The following is an 18,295-nucleotide window of genomic DNA, read 5'->3' as shown; positions in this document are numbered from 1 at the left end:
TCTGTTAATTAATTGGAAAATACATGTCTTATGTATATAGGATACTTGTGGAATAAGGCATCTTTTAAAACAAAATATGCAAATTATTTGTGTTATTGTATCTAGCACACTCCAATTGCCAACATTTAAGGATTAGTAAAACATTAACAATAACTAAAACCTTTTAGCTCTGTCTGAAACACTGTCTAATGCAAATAAAAATTACATTTGATGCTGCATAAAACAGTTCAGAATCAACAGTGCCTCTGGGTAATACTTATCATAAATACCAGTTGCATTATATAGCATAGAAGTACAAGATATAAAAAGTGTGCTAGTTGTATTCTGACTCTATACTATTGCCTAGAATTTTTTTAATCTCTAGCAGTTGTTTCTCTTTTCTTTTTTTGAACTCTTTTAAGATTAAAATTCAGAATGGACATACTTTCTAGTTAGATGTATTCCTGATTCAGATATCAAGGGCATTTATCTGTGTCTGACTCATGCATATCTCCTAAAAACTTACAAACTAAGAGCTCTAGGGATGACTTAGTAGTTTCAAGAATTCCACATCTCTGTCCTCTATGTGTGTCTCCTGGTACACAGCCAGATGTGAAGTAGAAAATGAGTGTAAAGCAAAGACATGGAAACAACCCAAATGCCCATCAATGATAGACTGGATAAAGAAAGTGTGGTGCATATACACCATGGAATACTATGCAGCCATAAAAAGGAATGAGATCATGTCCTTTGTGAGGACATGGTTGGAGCTAGAAGCCATTATCCTCAGCAAACTAACACAGGACCAGAAAACCGAACACTGCCTGTTCTCACGTGTACATGGGAGCTGAACAATGAGAACAGATGGACACAGGGACGGGAATAACACACACTGAGGCCTGTCAGGGGAGCAGGAGGGAGAGCATCAGGAAAAACAGCTAAGGCATGTGGGTCTTAATACCTAGCTGATGGGTTGATAGGTGCAGCAAACCACCATGGCACACATTTGCCTATGCAACAAACCTGCACATGTATCCTAGAACTTTAAATTAAATTAAATTTTTTTAAAAAGAGAAAAAAAAACGTAAGTAGTAAGAAAAGGGTGAACTTTTAGAGTGTTCCGTCCATTTCTGGAGCAGGACCTAAGTGGCTATGACCTTGACTTCCTCCCCACAGCATTTGTCCTTCCCCTCCACCATAGGCTCTATCTTACTCTTTTCCTAAAGCCTGCAACCCAAATTCTGTGGTGAAATGCTGGAACAATACAACTGCCTTTCTTATAAGGTTTAATGTGAGCACAGGAAGGAGCATTTTTATTCCCAGTTTCTCCAACAAAAAACAGAAGTTATACTCCTTGGAAAATTCCCAAAGTCTCTTGTGTTTATGGACAGAAAAGGAAGATTAGAATTATATGTGGCTGTTCTCAAGTGGACCAGGAAGAAGAGACTGTACCTGGCAAGACAACCAAGTCTGTAAGCACCAGCTTTTGGGAAACTTCTCACCTGATCCAACCCAACCAGTTCTTAACATCTTGTCATCCTGTCTGTTTATTCCAGCTACCAAATCTACAAAAACCACTGCCTCAAGCCATGGGTACGGCCACCAGTGACTTGGATTGATGAGGGATTGTGTGTGTGTGTGTGCACGCGTGTGCACGCGCGCGCACGCGCTTGTGTGTCCACAGACACTTGCGCATGTTCTTGTGACTGAGGTAAGGAGATACAATCTCCATTCCCATATCAGTGCCTAAGCCCCACACCAGAGCAAGTAAGTCAGAATCTCTGGGAGTAGAACCAGTACCTCTGCTTCCAAAAAAAAAAAAAAAAAAAGTCCTTAGGAAAAGGAATGAGCTATTAAGCCATCCAAACCATGGGGTGAATCTTAAACGCATGTTGCTGAGTAAGAGAAGCCAGTCTGAAAAGGCTCCGTCCTGTGTGACTGCATCCTGTACGACTGCATCCTATATGACATTTTAGAAAAGGTGCAACTATAGAGTTGCTGAACAGATCCGTGGTTGCCAAGGCTTTAGGGAAGGAGCATGGTTGAATAGGTGAAGCACAGGAAATTTAGAGTGGTGAAACTCTTCTGTGTGATACGATAATGGTGGATACATAACAACTATACATTTGTCAAAATCCATAGAAAGTGTGAACCTTAAATTTATGAAAATTTAAAAAATAATTTAGGAAGTCAGAGAATCCAAGGATAGAATTCAGATCATGCCAAAAGAATCTAACCATATTAAAAATGTGTGAAATAACCTCATTGAAAGGGGTGGGAAAAAAAGGTGCTGACCTCAGTAACTTTGAAATGAATGGAGATCATAAGACTAAAAACAAAAGAAACTGTGTCATAAGCACTGTACTCTAGTTCATAAAGTTGTTGCTGACAAGGCTATAGGTTAACAATTTTGATACCACCATACATGTATTCTGTAATTGTAATTGTTTAGCTTAATATAGATATACATGGATACATACAGAAATATTTACAGATATGTGTGTGTGTGTATCTGTGTGTGTGTGTGTGTATGTGTGTTAGTATGTACAGATGAATTCCTTGCTCTGTCAGCTAAGAGGTCCTAGGGACGATGACACCCCAGCAACAGTGAACATACAGAGTGTCTAGATCTTGTTTTCTAATGTCATTTTACAATAAAAGGAACTGGGGCTCCTTGAAGAAATGGCTGATTATAGGTCTGAGTGAAGAATACACAGTATAAGCCTGGAGCGTCTCATAGTGACCAAAAGCAAGAAAATGCTAAAAACAAAACAAAAGAACTCCACAGTGATTGGGGATATATCAAAGAGACACAGGAGCCAACTGAAAGTGCTCCCAATGGCCAAAGCTGAAATTTGAGCAACAAAATAGTAATAGTAGTAGTATTGGATTATAACCCAAAGCATAAAATATCCATGAGTCCACACTGATATCAATAAATGACTGAATAAATAAGTGGAAGAGAATAGTCAAATCTGTGCAGAAGAATTCCACATAATTTATATAAATTCTCCTCCCTTAAAGAGGTTGTGATGATTAAATTTTAGAGTCAATTTGCCTATGCTATGATACTCATTTGTTTGGTAAAATCACTAGTCTAGATGCTGATGCAAAGATATTTTGCAGATATGATTAATATCTGTAATCAATTGACTTTACGTGAAGGAGATTACCCTTAATATTCCACATAGACCTCAGCCAATCAGTCAAAGGCCTTAAAAGCAAAAACTGAGGCTTCCTAGAGAAAAAGAAATTCTGCCTCAAGACTGCAACATCAATCTTGCCAGAGTTTCCAGCCTGCTGGCCTGCCAACCTGCCCTGCAAATTTCTGACTTGCCCACAAATGTGTGGGCCAATTCCTTAAAATCAATCTAATAATAATATAGGGAAACTAGATATGTGGTATATAGCCAATCTCTGTACTATTTTTGTATCTTTTCTTTAAACCTAAAACTATTATAAAATAATTTTCTTTGGGGGAAAAAAAAAAAAAAACTTCTTAGGGATTCTAATATGCTGCCAATATTGAGAACCACTCCTTATCCACAGTACGGGAAGATGCAGATATCCCAAGGTGAAGTTCTAAATGCATTGCCTTCCAATGGTGATTACTCAGCGTGCATCCAATAAAAACATGGGGATTTAAATGACAGAGAGATGCCTAGGTTTACTCCAGAGATCTGAGTCAGAATCTCCAGGACAATAAAGGGAAGGGCCAATCTATGGATTAACTCAAAGGCTTCCTCTGAAGCTTCCTCTTAACTCCAGCCCTGGATAAAAATGATTCCTGTGAAAGGATTCCTCAATGTGGAGGTTAGATGAGAGGTTATAATTGGCCATGTGCTTTGGGTCCATTTGGAATTCAATGGGTTTTTGCCTGGAAACCTTAACCCCTCTGTAGCATTCTTCTTACAGGAAACGGTGTTTCACATTCTAAACCATCTTAGAAGCAGTGGAGATTCTTTTTTTTTTTTTTTTTTTTTTTTTTTTTTTGAGATAGAGTCTTGCTCTGCCACCCAGGCTAGAGTGCAGTGGTGCAATCTCGGCTTACTGCAACCTCCGCCTCCTGGGTTCAACCAATTCTCCTGACTCAGCCTCCCGAGTAGCTGGGATTACAGGCGCCCACCACTGCACCTGGCTAATTTTTTTGTATTTTTAGTAGAGAGAGGGTTTCACCATGTTGGCCAGGCTGGTCTCGAACTCCTGGCCTTGTGATCTACCTGCCTCAGCCTCCCAAAGTGCTGGGATTACACGCATGGGCCACCATGCCTGGCCACAGTGGAGATTCTATGTGCGAAGCGCTGCCTGTCCCAGTGCCTGGCATTCAGAGAGTGGCATGTGCTCTCCTTTCCGACTGTGCTCTGTCCATTTCCTCTGATAGTTCTACAGTGTCAGCGGGTTGCCTACAAGGAGCTTATCAGACAATATCTGTGCAGTCTGTGGGCAGAAGATCATTGTGGAGCTTGATGAAGAAGGGCTCATTGAGAACACCTACCAGCTTTCCTGTAATCATGTGTATCCTTTTCAAAGGAAATCGTTTGGCCTTCACCAACCCTCCTTCTTTCCTCCTTCTCTTCCTCCTGTCCCCATCTCCTCCATCTTGCTTACCTTCCATGCCCAAACCCCAATCCTTTATCCTCCCGCCCGGTCTTTCTTTTTGGGTCTTTCTGCTGAATAATGAACTGCCAATTAAGGTGATCCTCCTCCTCCTCCTCCAGTAATTTCCTTTTTAAAGAGGACTCTTAATGCCATGTAGACAGGAAGGCAGTATCTGAGCAGGGTGCTAGCAGGGGAAATTGGTTGAAGTCATAAGCAAGCAGATAGCCAAGAAAGATCAGGGAAAGAAGGGGTTTGGAGGTGAGAAAAAAAGTAAAGTATCAGGTGCAGGGGGGATCTTAAGACTATCCAAGTGAAGCCCCAGGTCTGAATCTTAGCAGACCAAGAAATACAAAGAGTGCTTTGCCTAGAAATAATCCTAGGAACCTACCTGTGGCAACAGTAGTCTTGGGGACAGCCAAGGGAGGAAACCAAGCCGCCTTCTCAGCTTCAGTCTTTAGAAGAAGATACAGCCACAGGCAGCAAGACACCTTGGATTACAAAAGCAGGGACCAAAATTTGGACATTTGTTCTTGGACCATTGGGCTCCTTTACCAATGGGTTCTATCCCAAATAGCTATCCATTGGCTGAGGGATCTTCATATGATAGGAACCAGATGGCCTGGGCTTGGAAACCAGCATTCTATGGGGACTCCAGTAACCATTAAGGAAAACCGCAATGTGCTGAAAAATGCTGGCATCGAGACCCCTGAACAAATCAACCTGTGTTGCCTGAACATGTATGAATACTACTTTTGCTATGGATACCAAAGTTAGGCTTAGGTTGGCCAATCGCCAGTATTTTAATTCTTCCTAAATACAAAAAAGGGCATCATTTATCTTTATTTTATAGTACAGTATCAATTTAATAATGTCCTCACTATGTAGCCAGTTAGTTCAAAGCTCTGGCATTATGAGATGGTTAAACCATCTGTCTTTTGCCTAAATCTCACTTAATTTAGTCACTCATACCTCAGTGTCCAGTACCTATGATTCAATTCTGTTTAATCTGGACAGTTTCCACTTATTCAATCCTGAGAGTAAAACCTGGACCAAATGCATCTCAAAAGTAATAGGAGCCTTTATTCCAACACATAAGACTTAAAATCTTAAGGGAAGAAACACAAAGATACCCCTTTGTGGATTTCTGTAGTGTTTTTTTCAGTGTGATACCTTTCCCAAAAAACTCATTTTTTGTAGCAATTTTCCAAGTCTGGCCCTAGTTTTAAATATGATTTATTTTTCAAATGTTGGAACAGAGCCCCTTCTGCCATTTGCAAATGGAAATATTTTCTCTCTCCACCTTTAAAAGCCCTTAGGGATTGTTGTACATGTGTGCATATATAATCTAAAATGTAGTCACCTTTAAATTTGCTTTTCAGGGAGTATTATTAATGGCCCATTTTAGCATGAGTCATATTAGTGAGAAATGGGCAAATATGAGTCATATTAACAAGGATGGGTTATCTGAGTCTTGCTCTGCAGCAGTTCTGCCAGTGTGGAAGTTTTTCAGCATTGAGATTTGAAAATGAAAAAGAACATTAAAGAGAATGTGGACATTTCAGTGCTGGCTCAATGGCTCCTGAATTCTGTACCTCTGTGGAAGATGGAGCTGTATTCCAGCCCTTTTGAATGAAAGGCTGTTTGAGTTTTGGTTCAAAATCTTTGTTATAATACACCACTTTATTTTAAAGCATATTGCAAAAATGACCCCAATCCCAAGACCAAAATAATGGAAACTCCTGGTTACACTGAAATTTAATACTGAGGAGTTATATACATGGCCTTAACTTGCTACACCTCCAAGCTCCGCCATTTGTTAGGGAGGGAACTTCTACATCATTGCTGTTCACCTGGGTGTGTAGCAGGCCAGTCAGATCATGTGATCTTGGCCCAGAAAGTCACATTGGGAGCAGCGATTGTAGAAATAAACAAATCAATAGGATGGATTTCATTATAGTTCATTTTGTCCAAATCCATAGTATCAGGGAACATGGAAATATATATTTCCAAAAATAATCAGTTTTGAAGGAGTCATTCAAATGTTCATTCAATAAATATTTCTTAGGCATGGCTTAAGGTGCTGAGGACACTGAAATGAATGAGACAGAGTCCTACAGGTAACACATGGTCTAGGAGAAACATGTAAGTGCCAAAAGTCATGCCACACTAGAGTAAGTCCCTGGTGCTGTGAGAACACTTGGGGTCACTCTCAAGTTTGGGGACAAAGGGTCAGACTTTCTGGACCAGGAGATGTATACAAATGGATCTGTAAATGCCTAGAGTTTGAGAAGTTAAGTTTAGTAGGCATATATTCTATTAAAAATAATTGGCTCCTTATTAGTACTTTTAAAAGTCAAGAAAAAAATTATGAATAGAAATATTTGTAACTTTATGACCACAAATAATTTTAACTTGTCTAACTGTCTAAGACAAGTCTGATTACAGGAAGCTAATGAATAATGCACAAAAAGTAGAACGGAGAAATGCTTCAGTAAATGCATGAGAAATGCACAATAACAGGTGGGGAACTCCAATACACTTATGGAAGACATCACTGTAAAGGGAAAAAAAAAAAGGACTCACATTCTTTATCTAATCTAATTCTTACCAGAATCAAGTGAGGCAAGAAGGCCAAGAAGCTAAGTAAATTCCTCAGAGTCATAAAGCGAATGCAGCTGTGACTCCAAGCACACTGTCATTGTCAGGTCCCTTACAGAACCTCCCGAAAAAAGCGATGTGCCTCATCAAGTCTTGACTCCACCACTAGACCCCGAAGATGGGACCATTTCATACCATCATGAACCAGACATTGCCTTTTCATATCTAGAAGCCTCCCTAACAAGATGCTTCAGCTTTCATGAATTCTGCATCCGAGGTTGGTGTATCGTTGGGAAAAAGCAGACTTGCCCTTACTGCAAAGAGAAGGTTGATTTGAAGAGGATGATCAGTAATCCATATCCTTTAAAACAAAAAGGTTATAAGAGATTATCTTGAATGTTTCTGGGGATATATTCTTCAATGAAAACTTTCAGTATTTTTGTATAGTTCCAGCAGAAAATTTCCTGTTTTCCCTAACCATCTATTTCAAAATGATTTATGGTCTCTTTTCTCCTCTGTGCCTATATTACTATTCTGGTTAGAAAATTAAATGCCAGAAAACATTCCACTCTTTATGTTCTATATTTTCCACATTAAGGGCTGTAGTGGAAATGTGATGAGACATTGCATCACATTTGATGGATGAATAAATGGGTGAATTGGATGGGTGGGTGGATAGGTGCATAAATAGAAAAATTGGAATTGAAATTTTAAAAGCTGAAATTTGAACCAGAGTACAGAAAACTATTTTTTAAATATGTTAGGGTGTACTAAATTTTATTATTCCCGGAAATGAGTAGTTATTTCCGCATCTGGATTTTGGCTTTTTAAATTCCATGCCATGCATCATCTCTTCTTAGGCCAAACACTAGTGATAACAATATTGAAAAGAAATAAAGATCTACAGAGTTGGTCAGCTTCTGGCAGCAGCTGAGATTTGTATAGACGTCAGAGATGCACAACAGAATAAAATCAGGTCACATTAAGGTCACAGGAAGGTAATGGCCCCCATCCGGCGCTAACTAGAAAGACTTAGTCTTCAACCTCACTATCTCAAGACCATAGTATATCTTGTTCAGGAAGCGGGGTGGGAATGGAATTAAAACATATCCTCCCTTAAGCAGAAGAGCCCTGAGAGGTTGGCATCAACCTGCCAAGTACTATCTCTTCTCTAAGAGACAGCTTTTCTGTACTTTCTAAGTAACAGTCAGCTAAATTTTACTTTGCTAAAGGAATCACCTTCCTTGCTCTCTGCTCCCCCGTTCCTCACCAACCCTACACATATGGTGTAACAGTGGCTATTGGCAGCAATGCCCTCATCTCTGGGAACTGCAGACCAGGGAGGGATTCAAGGAGTGCATCAGAGAAGGAGGCAGCATCAGTGGATCTTTGGGTCTCAAGGCCCATCGCATTGCAAGAGACCACGCTCTGCAGTGCCCACTCCATCCACAGACCCGGCCTTTCTCGGTGAGTCAGTGCCACTCAAACACAACTGAAGGCTAAAGGTGTGTGATGATCCTTCCACCTTCCTGTTCATCCACTGTCCCGGAATTCCTCTTCTAAAATGAGGATCCCAAATCCAGAACAGTTTTTGGTTATTAACTTATCAAACCTCAGTGCATAAATCTTTGTTATAAAATTGATAATATGATCATAAATGTCACCTCAAATGATACTTTAACAAAGGGCAATTGATTTCTTTTTATGTAGTCTTGAGAAAGTAAACTTGAACAAAACATGTACTACTCTTTTATTGAAACTCAATATAAGAAAAAACTACATGTGAAAAAGCTGTCATTTTGTTTGTAAAATTGTTGTTAGGGACACTGTGCATTCATTAAGCTCCCTAGCACAGTTTATCAAAGACAGCAGAAAAAGGTCTTTCTTATCTGATGAACCAGTGTTACTCTTTGTAATATACAGTGGGTTCATTCTGGTGTATGACTACGGGAAAGCCCAGAGCTGTTTTTGCTCATTTAGAGCAGCTTCTACTATCCTTGGTTTTCCAATACAGTCATTCCCCTCTTCTTCCTTCTTTTAGCATATACCCTTGCCTTTGATTCTTGTTTTCTAGTTTGGGATTTTATTTTAAAGAGCTTCAATTTATTTTCAGAAATTGGGTGTGGTGTAAGTTAACAATGATAACGATAATGCTATAAAACTCACATAAGGGGCTTTTAATTGAGCACATTGAATTAACAAGAAAGGAAATACCATTCATTACATTGTTTATTATATTTGCAAATGACATTTATGAATATTTATGAATATTTCTGCTACTTGGCTGTATACAGAACAACCTCCTTAACTGAGATTTAGCTGGGAGCGCACACATTTTCTCTACGGACAAATCCTGGATTGGCTTCGTTATTTGGTGGCCTGGCAACCTGTGGTGATAGGAGTAGTTCAAGGCATTAACTATTCACTAGGGCTGGAATAGTACAGCAGACCCCAGAAGCAATATATTGTATGGTTGAAATCCTTGATCCTACATTTAATATTAATTTTTTTAATTTTAGAGATGATCCCAAATGTTTAGAAAACTAAGTAAACTTTGTTGTCAAGTAGTTTGTCTATGTGGAAAGAATTTAAAGAGAAGCTGAACAATGGAATAAACAAATAAAGCATGTTTTTTCATGTTTCCAATTACAGCTGTTTCTTAACTCATGCTTATGTCACATTTGTTACACTGCACTGTGGACATTCTACTTCCAGTTTGACTGATAACAGTATGTGTAAAGTGTTTCAGAGGTTTGCAAAGTACTTCTCACATACAACATTGAGCCGTAGCTAATACTTTCTCATCAGTTCAACATCTTTAAAGTAGGTGGAGTTGTTAAGTAATCTGTAGTTAAGGACATTGTGCTTGTCTTCTGCACCATGTGCTTGTTACCATGTGGCAGCTTCTGCACCACAGAGCTCTTCTGTAGAAAGTAGGTTACTCCTAAAGCCTCTGGCAGCAGGGGCCACACCTTCTCAATGGGCCACAGGTACTTTGGGTTTCCTGGAGCTGCCAAAAGTACTCAAACCCATGCAACAGCTGTACTAAAGAAGAAGAATCACTTTTCTTTTGTTCCACTGTGCGTGTGTGTGTGCGTGTGCGTGCACACACACAGGTGCACAGTCATTCCATTGTGGCACTCTGCTTTTATTTTCTTCATAGCACTTATCAATTCCTGAAATCCAATCATAAATTTTATTGTCTTCTCCTCCATGAAGACAAGGAATTTTATCTGTTCCCTACCATATCCCCTACACTTCGAGCACTGCCTAGCACATAATAGGCACTCAAAAAATATTTGTTGAAAGAGTAAATTAATCTGGCAGAAGGGAACAAAATTAACTGAATGGAGAAGACCAGTCAGAAAGAATTAACCCATGAATGGTATGTTAGATTCTCAAAATTAATTTGTTTTAAATTACTGGTCATTTTTTAAACAGCCAACACTGCATACGTTAACACCAGACATCTATGCTGCAATACTTGAAGCCATTACACTTGTATGAAGTAGAAAGGAAATACAATGATTATTTTCCTTGTTCAGATATTGGCACTGTACTCAATGCTATTCAAAGGTCCATCATTAAGATAACTCACACTACAATTTCTAATTGTTGAGAACTTTCCTCTTTCAAACTGCCCAATGCTTCAATATTATTGAAATAGGTCAGGGTCCATGGTCTCATTGTCTAAGGTGTTATTTGAACTTATTGTGTCATAACTGAGAAAATTAAGGAGCATGGACGCAAAGGGTGAGGTTGGAGCAAAAGTTTAATAAGTGAAAGAAGAAAGCTCTCCACAGTGGAGAGGAGAGCCCAAGTGGGGTGCCATTTTACAGTCGAAAAAGCTTTCATATAAGAAACTCCTCTCATCCCTGTAGCTGTTTGAGTAACTTCTCTTATTTGGAAACCTGTCTTCACAACTCCACCTGTCTATACAGCTGTGAGATGTCTCTAGGTAAGCACAAAGCATAGCTTTTTTTCTCATTTGAATAATTGTGGGTTTGTTTTAGGTAAGCCCCCTCTGTTTGCAGTGCAATCTCCCATGGAGTCCCCCTTGTTCATGTCTGAGAGGGAACATTTTCCTGGAAGCCTGCTAATCACACAAAGAACAAAAGGCTCCTGTGCTGGACCTTGCCTGCTTATCTGTGCAGGTGCAGTTGAGTTTTCCCCAGGCTGCTCTATTTTTGCCTGTAGCTGTGATTTTTCAGGCAGGCTGCTTCTCTGAAGACTAGCCTTAGCTGTCTACACAACTGATTTTTCATGTTCTCCTCTCTCATTATGATTGATTCAGCATCCAGATTATAGAATTCTTAATTATTTCTCTGCTCTGAAAACATTCCAATAATTCAACACTTATTATATAGTAGACATGTCCAAGGGGTGGGAAGATAAAACAAGATTCTTGAGCTTGTAGTCTATTGACAAAAGACTTCACATTTGGATAAAGCACTAAAAACAAAAAATTAGTTTTTCTTCTGTTAAACAAAAAAAGAACCCTTAAACTGATCTCTAATTTAGTTCCCACTTATCTTTCATGGATAGCCGCAATGGTAGCTTTTAGAACCATTTAGAACTCTGGGCAAATAAGCCACTATTTACCTGAATGGGGATTCACAATGACCCTCAGAGTTCAGGAATGTCAGATAATCACTAAACAGCCTCAGAAAAAAAAATGAAGATGCCATTTTCTTTATAAAGTTTAAGTATTTACAATCTAATCCCAATTTTGTAAAGTAGTGTGTATACACACACTGAAAAAAGATTGGAGAGTATTATGGCTAATACTAGGTGTCAACTTGATTGGATTGAAGGATGCCTGGATAGCTCTTATTGTTTCTGGTGTGTCTGTGAGGGTGTTGCCAGAGGAGATTAACATTTGAGTCAGTGGACCAGGAGAGGAAGACCCACCTTTAATGTGAATAGGCACCACATCACCTCAGGTGATCCTCCCACCTCAGCCTCCCAAAGTGCTGGGATTACAGGCATGAGCCACCACGCCCGTCCTAAAGATTATTTTTTAAAGATTATTTTAAATCTATCAATTAACTGCGAAGCTGTTTCAGTTGCTATTTTAAGTTCTTGAAATTAAATATAGATCAAGTCAATGTTAAATCTACCTGGTTCTCATAATTAACATGGTGCTTAATGTAGGAAACAGAGAAGTAAAGCAGAAAGTCCATTGCTGTGTTTGGTGTCTGTGGAATCTCCTCAAGTTTCCTTCTTCTAAACTTTTTTTTTTTGAGACAGTGTCTTGCTCTTCACCCAGGCTGGAGTGCAGTGGTGCAATCACAGCTCACTGCAGCCTGGACCTCCTGGGCTCAGGTGATTCTCCCAAATCAGCCTCCCGAGTAGCTAGGACCAGAGGCACATGCCACCATGCCCTGCTAGTATTTTGTATTTTTTGGTAGAGACAGGGTTTTGCCATGTTGCCCAGGCTGGTCTCTGACTCCTGGGCTCAAGCAATCCTCCTGCCTCAGCCTCCCAAAGTGCTGGGATTACACTGGGCCTGATTTTTTTTAGGCTGGCTACCGTTTCTTCCATAACACTCTTCTGGGAGGTTGCATGAAACAGCAGCAGCCCTGTGTGAGTTCCCCAAGGACAAGCTTGTTCTGCACTTAATGAGCATATTTCTTAGTGGTATTTTTCTGCAAACAGCAGGATCCCTTATATCCCTGCTAGTATCCGCAACAGAAAAATATCCATTTACAAGCCATAATATATCAGGGAATGAAATATCTTCTTGGAAAATAATAATAATAATAGCTAACATCTACTACAGACATCCTCACCCCACACACGAACCCATGGTGCCCATTCTCTTAGGCGTGGTACTCTTGCCCTCCTCACCCCTCCAGAGAAAATGGGAATCAAGGAGCTTAGGCTCATGGTTTACTTACATTCCTACATTTCATACTCTCAGTACCTTAGGATATAGAGATCATCTTCCCTATTTTAAAGACACAAAAACTTTTTAGGTCATGTCAAGTGACTTGCCAAAGATTACACGTCTACTAACCCAGGTCTTTCTGACTCCAGTGCCCAATTAACCACATAAACCCAGTTCTGGTTGAGAATTGAGCAGGGGTCAAAGAAGGCTCACTTCCTTTCACGTGGTTCCCAGCTTAAGAAGAAAGTTGCATAGAATCAGCAAATAGCTCTTACCAAAGAACGTTGCATCAAAATTTAATGTGTGGTATTATTATGCCTAGATTGCAAAATTAACACATGGTAATAGTATCCACCTTTAAATTATTGTGTATCAAACTATTTTTGAGTCACTATGAGGAACCTCTAGGTATATATTTGCTTAAAAATCTATTTAACTCACATGTACTTTTAAAAATATTCAGAAGGGGGAAAAGGGAAGGCCTTTTTAGAATTAAAAACAAGACTTTTCAAAGAAGGAAAAAGCAACAAGATGCTGGGGAAATAGACTAAAAAACAGGAACTGAGAGTTAGAGTGATTGGACAATAACTAGAACTCAAAAGATAGAGGCTGAGGAAGACCAGAGTCCAGATGTGGGAACTGTCTTTCAAATTCTCCTAAACTGAGTATTTATTTTGTTAAATTACAGAAATACATAATTTACTGTACCTTGCGCTGTGTAGTCACTCTCTCAAGTAACTATGGCTGGAGAAACCTATCAAATAGCCAGAAAGATCCAGATCACATGAAAATACACCCTCTAGGTATTTCTCATCCTGTAAAGTTTAATAGGAAATATACAGCACTTTTCTCTAGGAATAGCAACAAGTTTGGGGGAGTGCCCCAAATACTTTGCCTTGTTGCTCTTGAGATCAGTTGCACAGAGAAGTGACAGCTGGGTGGGACAGAGAATGCCTTTTGTGACCACAAAGGAGTCTCTTAGCAGGAAGAAAGAATGACACAGTCATTGAGAATCTTAAGTTCATTTGTGCTATTTCCTAATGAACTAAGCCAATTGCTACAGATTACAGTTGGCCCTCTATATCCATGGGCTCTGCATCCATGAAGTCAACCAACTGTGGATCAAAAGTATGTTTTAAAAAATTTGAAAATAAAAAATAACAATACAATAATAATACAAATAAAAAGACAGTACAACTATTTACATAGTATTTACATTGTATTGGGTATCATAAGTAATCTAGAGATGATTTAAAGTATACAGGAGAATGTAAATAGGTTATATGCAAATACTATGCCACTCTTATAAGGGACTTGATTGTCTATGAATTTTGATATCCACGAGGATCCTGCAACCAATTCCCTTGGATACCAAGGGACTATATTCAGATATCAATAATAGACTTATGATCATGGTTATCTCATAGAAAAAACGAAAAACCAAAAACCAATTTTTAAATCTGGCATATGTTTACAAAACAGCACCCTATACAAAATTTGAAGTTTTGTAGTTTTAGTAAGGAAGTCCTCAAATGACGGTACATCCATGTAGTTTTTATATAATTATGTCTGAATGAACTTATCTACAACTAGTGATATAAAGATCCCAACTAGACAAAGACTGGCTTTAAATGTGGGAACCTAAGACTTTATCGCAGCTCTCAGATTTACCCAAAACCCTTCCTGCCGAGCCTCATCCATGGGCCACTCCAGGTAGGTCTTGGTGTTCATTATCTTCCGCAGCTTGCAGAAGCGCTGGGGAATGGCTTTTTTCTCAATGGGCTCCAGAAGAACAAGAATGGCAGCATCATTGTTCTCATCGAAAAGACGGAAATGGGAGAAGTCCAGTTCATACTTGCACCACTCACTCTTCACAAAGTTTTCAGAAAGCACAAAGACAGTTTTGTGGCTCTTTTCAATGGAGTCAATGATATTGTCAATGATCCACTTGCCGGGAATGAAGTCCCGCTTATGAAGACACAACTTGAAGGGGGGATTGAAGTTCTCCAGCTCCTGGACCATAAGGTTCTCCACCCAGTAGGCATCCCGCTCACTGTAAGAAACAAACGCATCATAGCAGATGTCCCTGTTGGGAGCTTTCCTGGGCTTCCTTTTGGCCTGGAGCCAGGCCCACATCATTTTCATGTACCACAGGCCGTGGAAACGGTGGCACAGGACCCCCATGAGCAGGATCAGCAGGAACAGAGCACAGCACATGCCAGACACCAGTGCTGCCCTGTGACATTCCGACACTGAGAGGCGGACATCCTGAACCCGCTGGCCACGCACATGGGATGGAGAGTCACACAGGTAATTTGCTGGCCAATCAACCAGGACTTTGGCCAGTGCTTGCTGCTCCTGAGTGAAGGACAGGAATTCACAGGAGCAAATGAAGTTATTGCCACCAGCTTCCAAAGTCTTCAGTGTGTGAAAAGAGTCAAGTTGCTCCTTAGAAAATGTAGTTATTGTATTCCTACTGATTTTCAACACTAGTAACATGGGTAAGAGGGAGGCATCTGGTAGAGTCATCAACTTATTTCTGGAAATATAAAGTTCTTTGAGTTGCGGCAAATTCAAAGAAAATAAATTGAGATTGTTGTTGCTAATATCTAAAATTTCCAGTGTCTTGGGAATGCAGCCTGTTACACTGTGTATTCGCGTGCTGGATAAGTTCAAATATTTCATCTTTTCTGGCCACTGACAAGTTTCAGGCATATAATGAAAAGTGTTCTTACTGATATCAAGGTTAGTCAAGTTTTTCAGAGTAAGCAAAGTCTCTCCGGTGTTTCCCAATGATGCCAAGTGATTTTGCCTTAGAATTAAAGTTTGTAGAGAGGGCCAGGCATCCTCACAGGCTGAATTTTTCAAGTATTCTTCAACCATCAAATTTTCACTTAGATCCAAGTATTCTAATGATTTTAAATGTCGTGAAAGTGAACAAGGAACCAGAAAAACTTTACTGTTTTCTACTGTGATTCTTTTAACTCTTTCTGTGAGTGAATATAAAGTGCTCAGATCATAAAATAAGTAAAACTGTGGAATATGCAGCCTCCGGATTGTTAACGTTTCCACTTTACCTGGATCTATAACTCTGTCATTATCAGATCCTCTAAAATCACCAACTCCATTAAGGGTACAGTCATCAAACTCTAATTCTAACAATCCAGAAATCTGACTCAAAAGTTTCATGACCTGAAACAAACTTTCATCGGTGATTTTCACATTTCTAAATGTAAACTTTTTAATCAATGAATTTGTTTCACCAGTGGATAGTTCTGAAAAATGGAAAGTATCCAAATCAGTATCTCGCAGTTCCAAACATTCCACGGAACTTGTAAGATCTACAAAAATCTCCAGCAGTAAAATATGCTGCTTCATATGAAGGATCAGATGACTTACATTCTGAATTGACTTCAAACTTTTTGGCTCATAGCTCTGTAGATCTGAAGCATCAATCTCAAGTTCCTCAAGGAAGGTAAGTCCAGCAAAATCTTTTCTTTGAATCTCAGTGAAGGTGTCCATATTTCCTACTCTCAGGATTCGCAATTTTGTGAGATGAGAAAAAAGAGATGTTTCCCCGAGGGTTTTGTAAGGATTTCCCAGTAAGTTTAAGAATTTTAAAGAAGAAAGGGGCTTGAACCAGGAGGACGATAAATTAGATAAGTAATTATAGGATAAGTCTAAATATTCAAGTCTGCCCAGGGAAGAAAAAGAATCTTCCTCTATTGTGTTAATTCCATTGGATGTCAGCACCAGAGCTTGGAGGTTCACACACCTCTGTAGGTCACTGTTGCTAATGTAGGTGATCCTGTTGTTGGACAGGTCAAGGCTTTTTACAGCTTCTGTGAGCCCTGAGGGAATGGAGTTTAAAGATCCTGAGCTGCCCTTGCAGATACCATTGTGGTCACAAGACAGAGAAGCCTGATCGGAGGATTCTTCCTTGGAGAGGCTGATGATGACCCCCAAGACCCACACCATCCACAAAGTATGTGGCATTGTCCAGTGATTCAACCTACAAATAAAAGAGGTTCAAATGAGTCACTGTGTTTGACAGCATATCATAATTCTAATTCTTGAGAAATGTTTTCGAGAGAGAGAGAGAAACAGACGAATGGAACGAATGAATGAGGATAAAAAATTAATTCCCTGATACATTCAGCAACACTAACACAGATATACAACCACTATGCAGTACTTAAGAGCACAACCATCTGGAAATACAGAGCAAGACTCAATAACACAGATTGGAAGAATGAGTAAATCAATGAATGGGGGAATGAGCAATCAAGCCTTTTAAGAAATGGGTTAGGCTTAACCATATGGATTTACAATCACCTTTTTCTGCACTTCAAACTTTCTTAACATTTAAGCATTTCTTTTCTCTGCTTCAATGCCCCGCTTGATTCATACATATCTCACAGAACCAAACTATAGTTCTCATTCACTGAAGGAAACTCCAGGAGTAGCATGCTTTGGGACCAAAAGACAAAAGTTGCATGTGCATCGACTTGCCTCGCACCTATTACTAGCAGGCAGGAGGGGTGTGGGAAACTCCAGGCAGACCTAGGTGGTTTGTTGGGTTGAAGGAGACTCACACCATTAGAACCCTGTCTTCCTGCCTAGAAGTAAATGCAGAAAGTAGTGTTTAAGTCTGGATGGGCTGTTCAGATGAATGTGGGGGAAATAAAACTATCTGTACCACAACTGCTAGTTTACTTGTAACCATAAACCCAACAACTTTCTCTTTGCCCACCTTCCGGGCCCTATATCATTCTTTGGCTCTATTCAGCTACCCCATTCCTTGCATCTGTATGCCTTTGTCTGTATTTTCTCAGTGTGCTAACTATGCAAAAATTTTTTAAAAATTTATCCCCAAGAACAAAACATTTTTATGGGTAAAACTAATTTCCCACATTCACAGAATCTGAGAGATTATAAAGGCCTGAGCTGTACAATTTATGGCCACAAAGAATTAAAACATAAATATGCTTGGTTTGGGAATGTAAATGCTGTTGGAGCCAGAATTTTTATGTTTGCACCAAAACCACTGCTTCGTATTCCCTCCTCTTATTTTTTTAAATAAATGGGCCATTCCATGCATATTTATTCTGGATACGCTTTTTTCCTTAGCTTTATTAAGGTATAATTGGTATACAAAGAAACTTATGTACATTATACACAATCAACGTACATAATTTGTACACATTATGTATACATACATATGTATAC

The 18,295-nt window shown here is 39.4% G+C and overlaps 2 protein-coding genes across 12 annotated transcripts in view; one reads left to right on the top strand and one right to left on the bottom strand.

Annotated features, from left to right (window-relative positions):
* The window catches only part of TLR2 (toll like receptor 2), a 39,716-nt gene that overhangs the window by 3,372 nt on the left and 18,049 nt on the right, over nt 1-18,295 (bottom strand). For 3 of the 5 annotated variants that reach the window (XM_008000046.3, XM_073017683.1, XM_008000045.3), the window contains one exon: nt 10,931-17,078. In XM_008000046.3, the coding sequence (XP_007998237.3) occupies nt 14,708-17,062 (2,355 nt within the window). In that variant the 5' untranslated portion in view covers nt 17,063-17,078 and the 3' untranslated portion in view covers nt 10,931-14,707. Of the gene's footprint in view, nt 1-4,966; nt 5,067-10,930; nt 17,079-18,295 lie in introns of those variants that run through there. The other 2 variants (XR_005238667.2, XR_012093480.1) reach the window with 1 other exon arrangement.
* The window catches only part of RNF175 (ring finger protein 175), a 67,778-nt gene that overhangs the window by 39,718 nt on the left and 9,765 nt on the right, over nt 1-18,295 (top strand). For 2 of the 7 annotated variants that reach the window (XM_073017684.1, XM_008000049.3), the window contains exons 7-9: nt 4,361-4,494; nt 7,431-7,532; nt 9,496-9,827. The exons of 1 other annotated variant lie outside the window; for it this stretch is intronic. In XM_073017684.1, coding sequence (XP_072873785.1) covers nt 4,361-4,494; nt 7,431-7,532; nt 9,496-9,616 — 357 coding nt within the window. In that variant the 3' untranslated portion in view covers nt 9,617-9,827. Of the gene's footprint in view, nt 1-1,370; nt 1,691-4,360; nt 4,495-7,345; nt 7,533-9,495; nt 9,828-18,295 lie in introns of those variants that run through there. 4 more of the 7 variants (XR_005238673.2, XR_012093481.1, XM_008000050.3 and 1 more) reach the window with 4 other exon arrangements.

The sequence above is a fragment of the Chlorocebus sabaeus genome, chromosome 7 (genome assembly GCF_047675955.1).
Source record: "Chlorocebus sabaeus isolate Y175 chromosome 7, mChlSab1.0.hap1, whole genome shotgun sequence".
In the NCBI taxonomy this organism is placed as follows: domain Eukaryota; kingdom Metazoa; phylum Chordata; class Mammalia; order Primates; family Cercopithecidae; genus Chlorocebus; species Chlorocebus sabaeus.
This window is presented reverse-complemented; position numbering and strand designations above follow the sequence as displayed.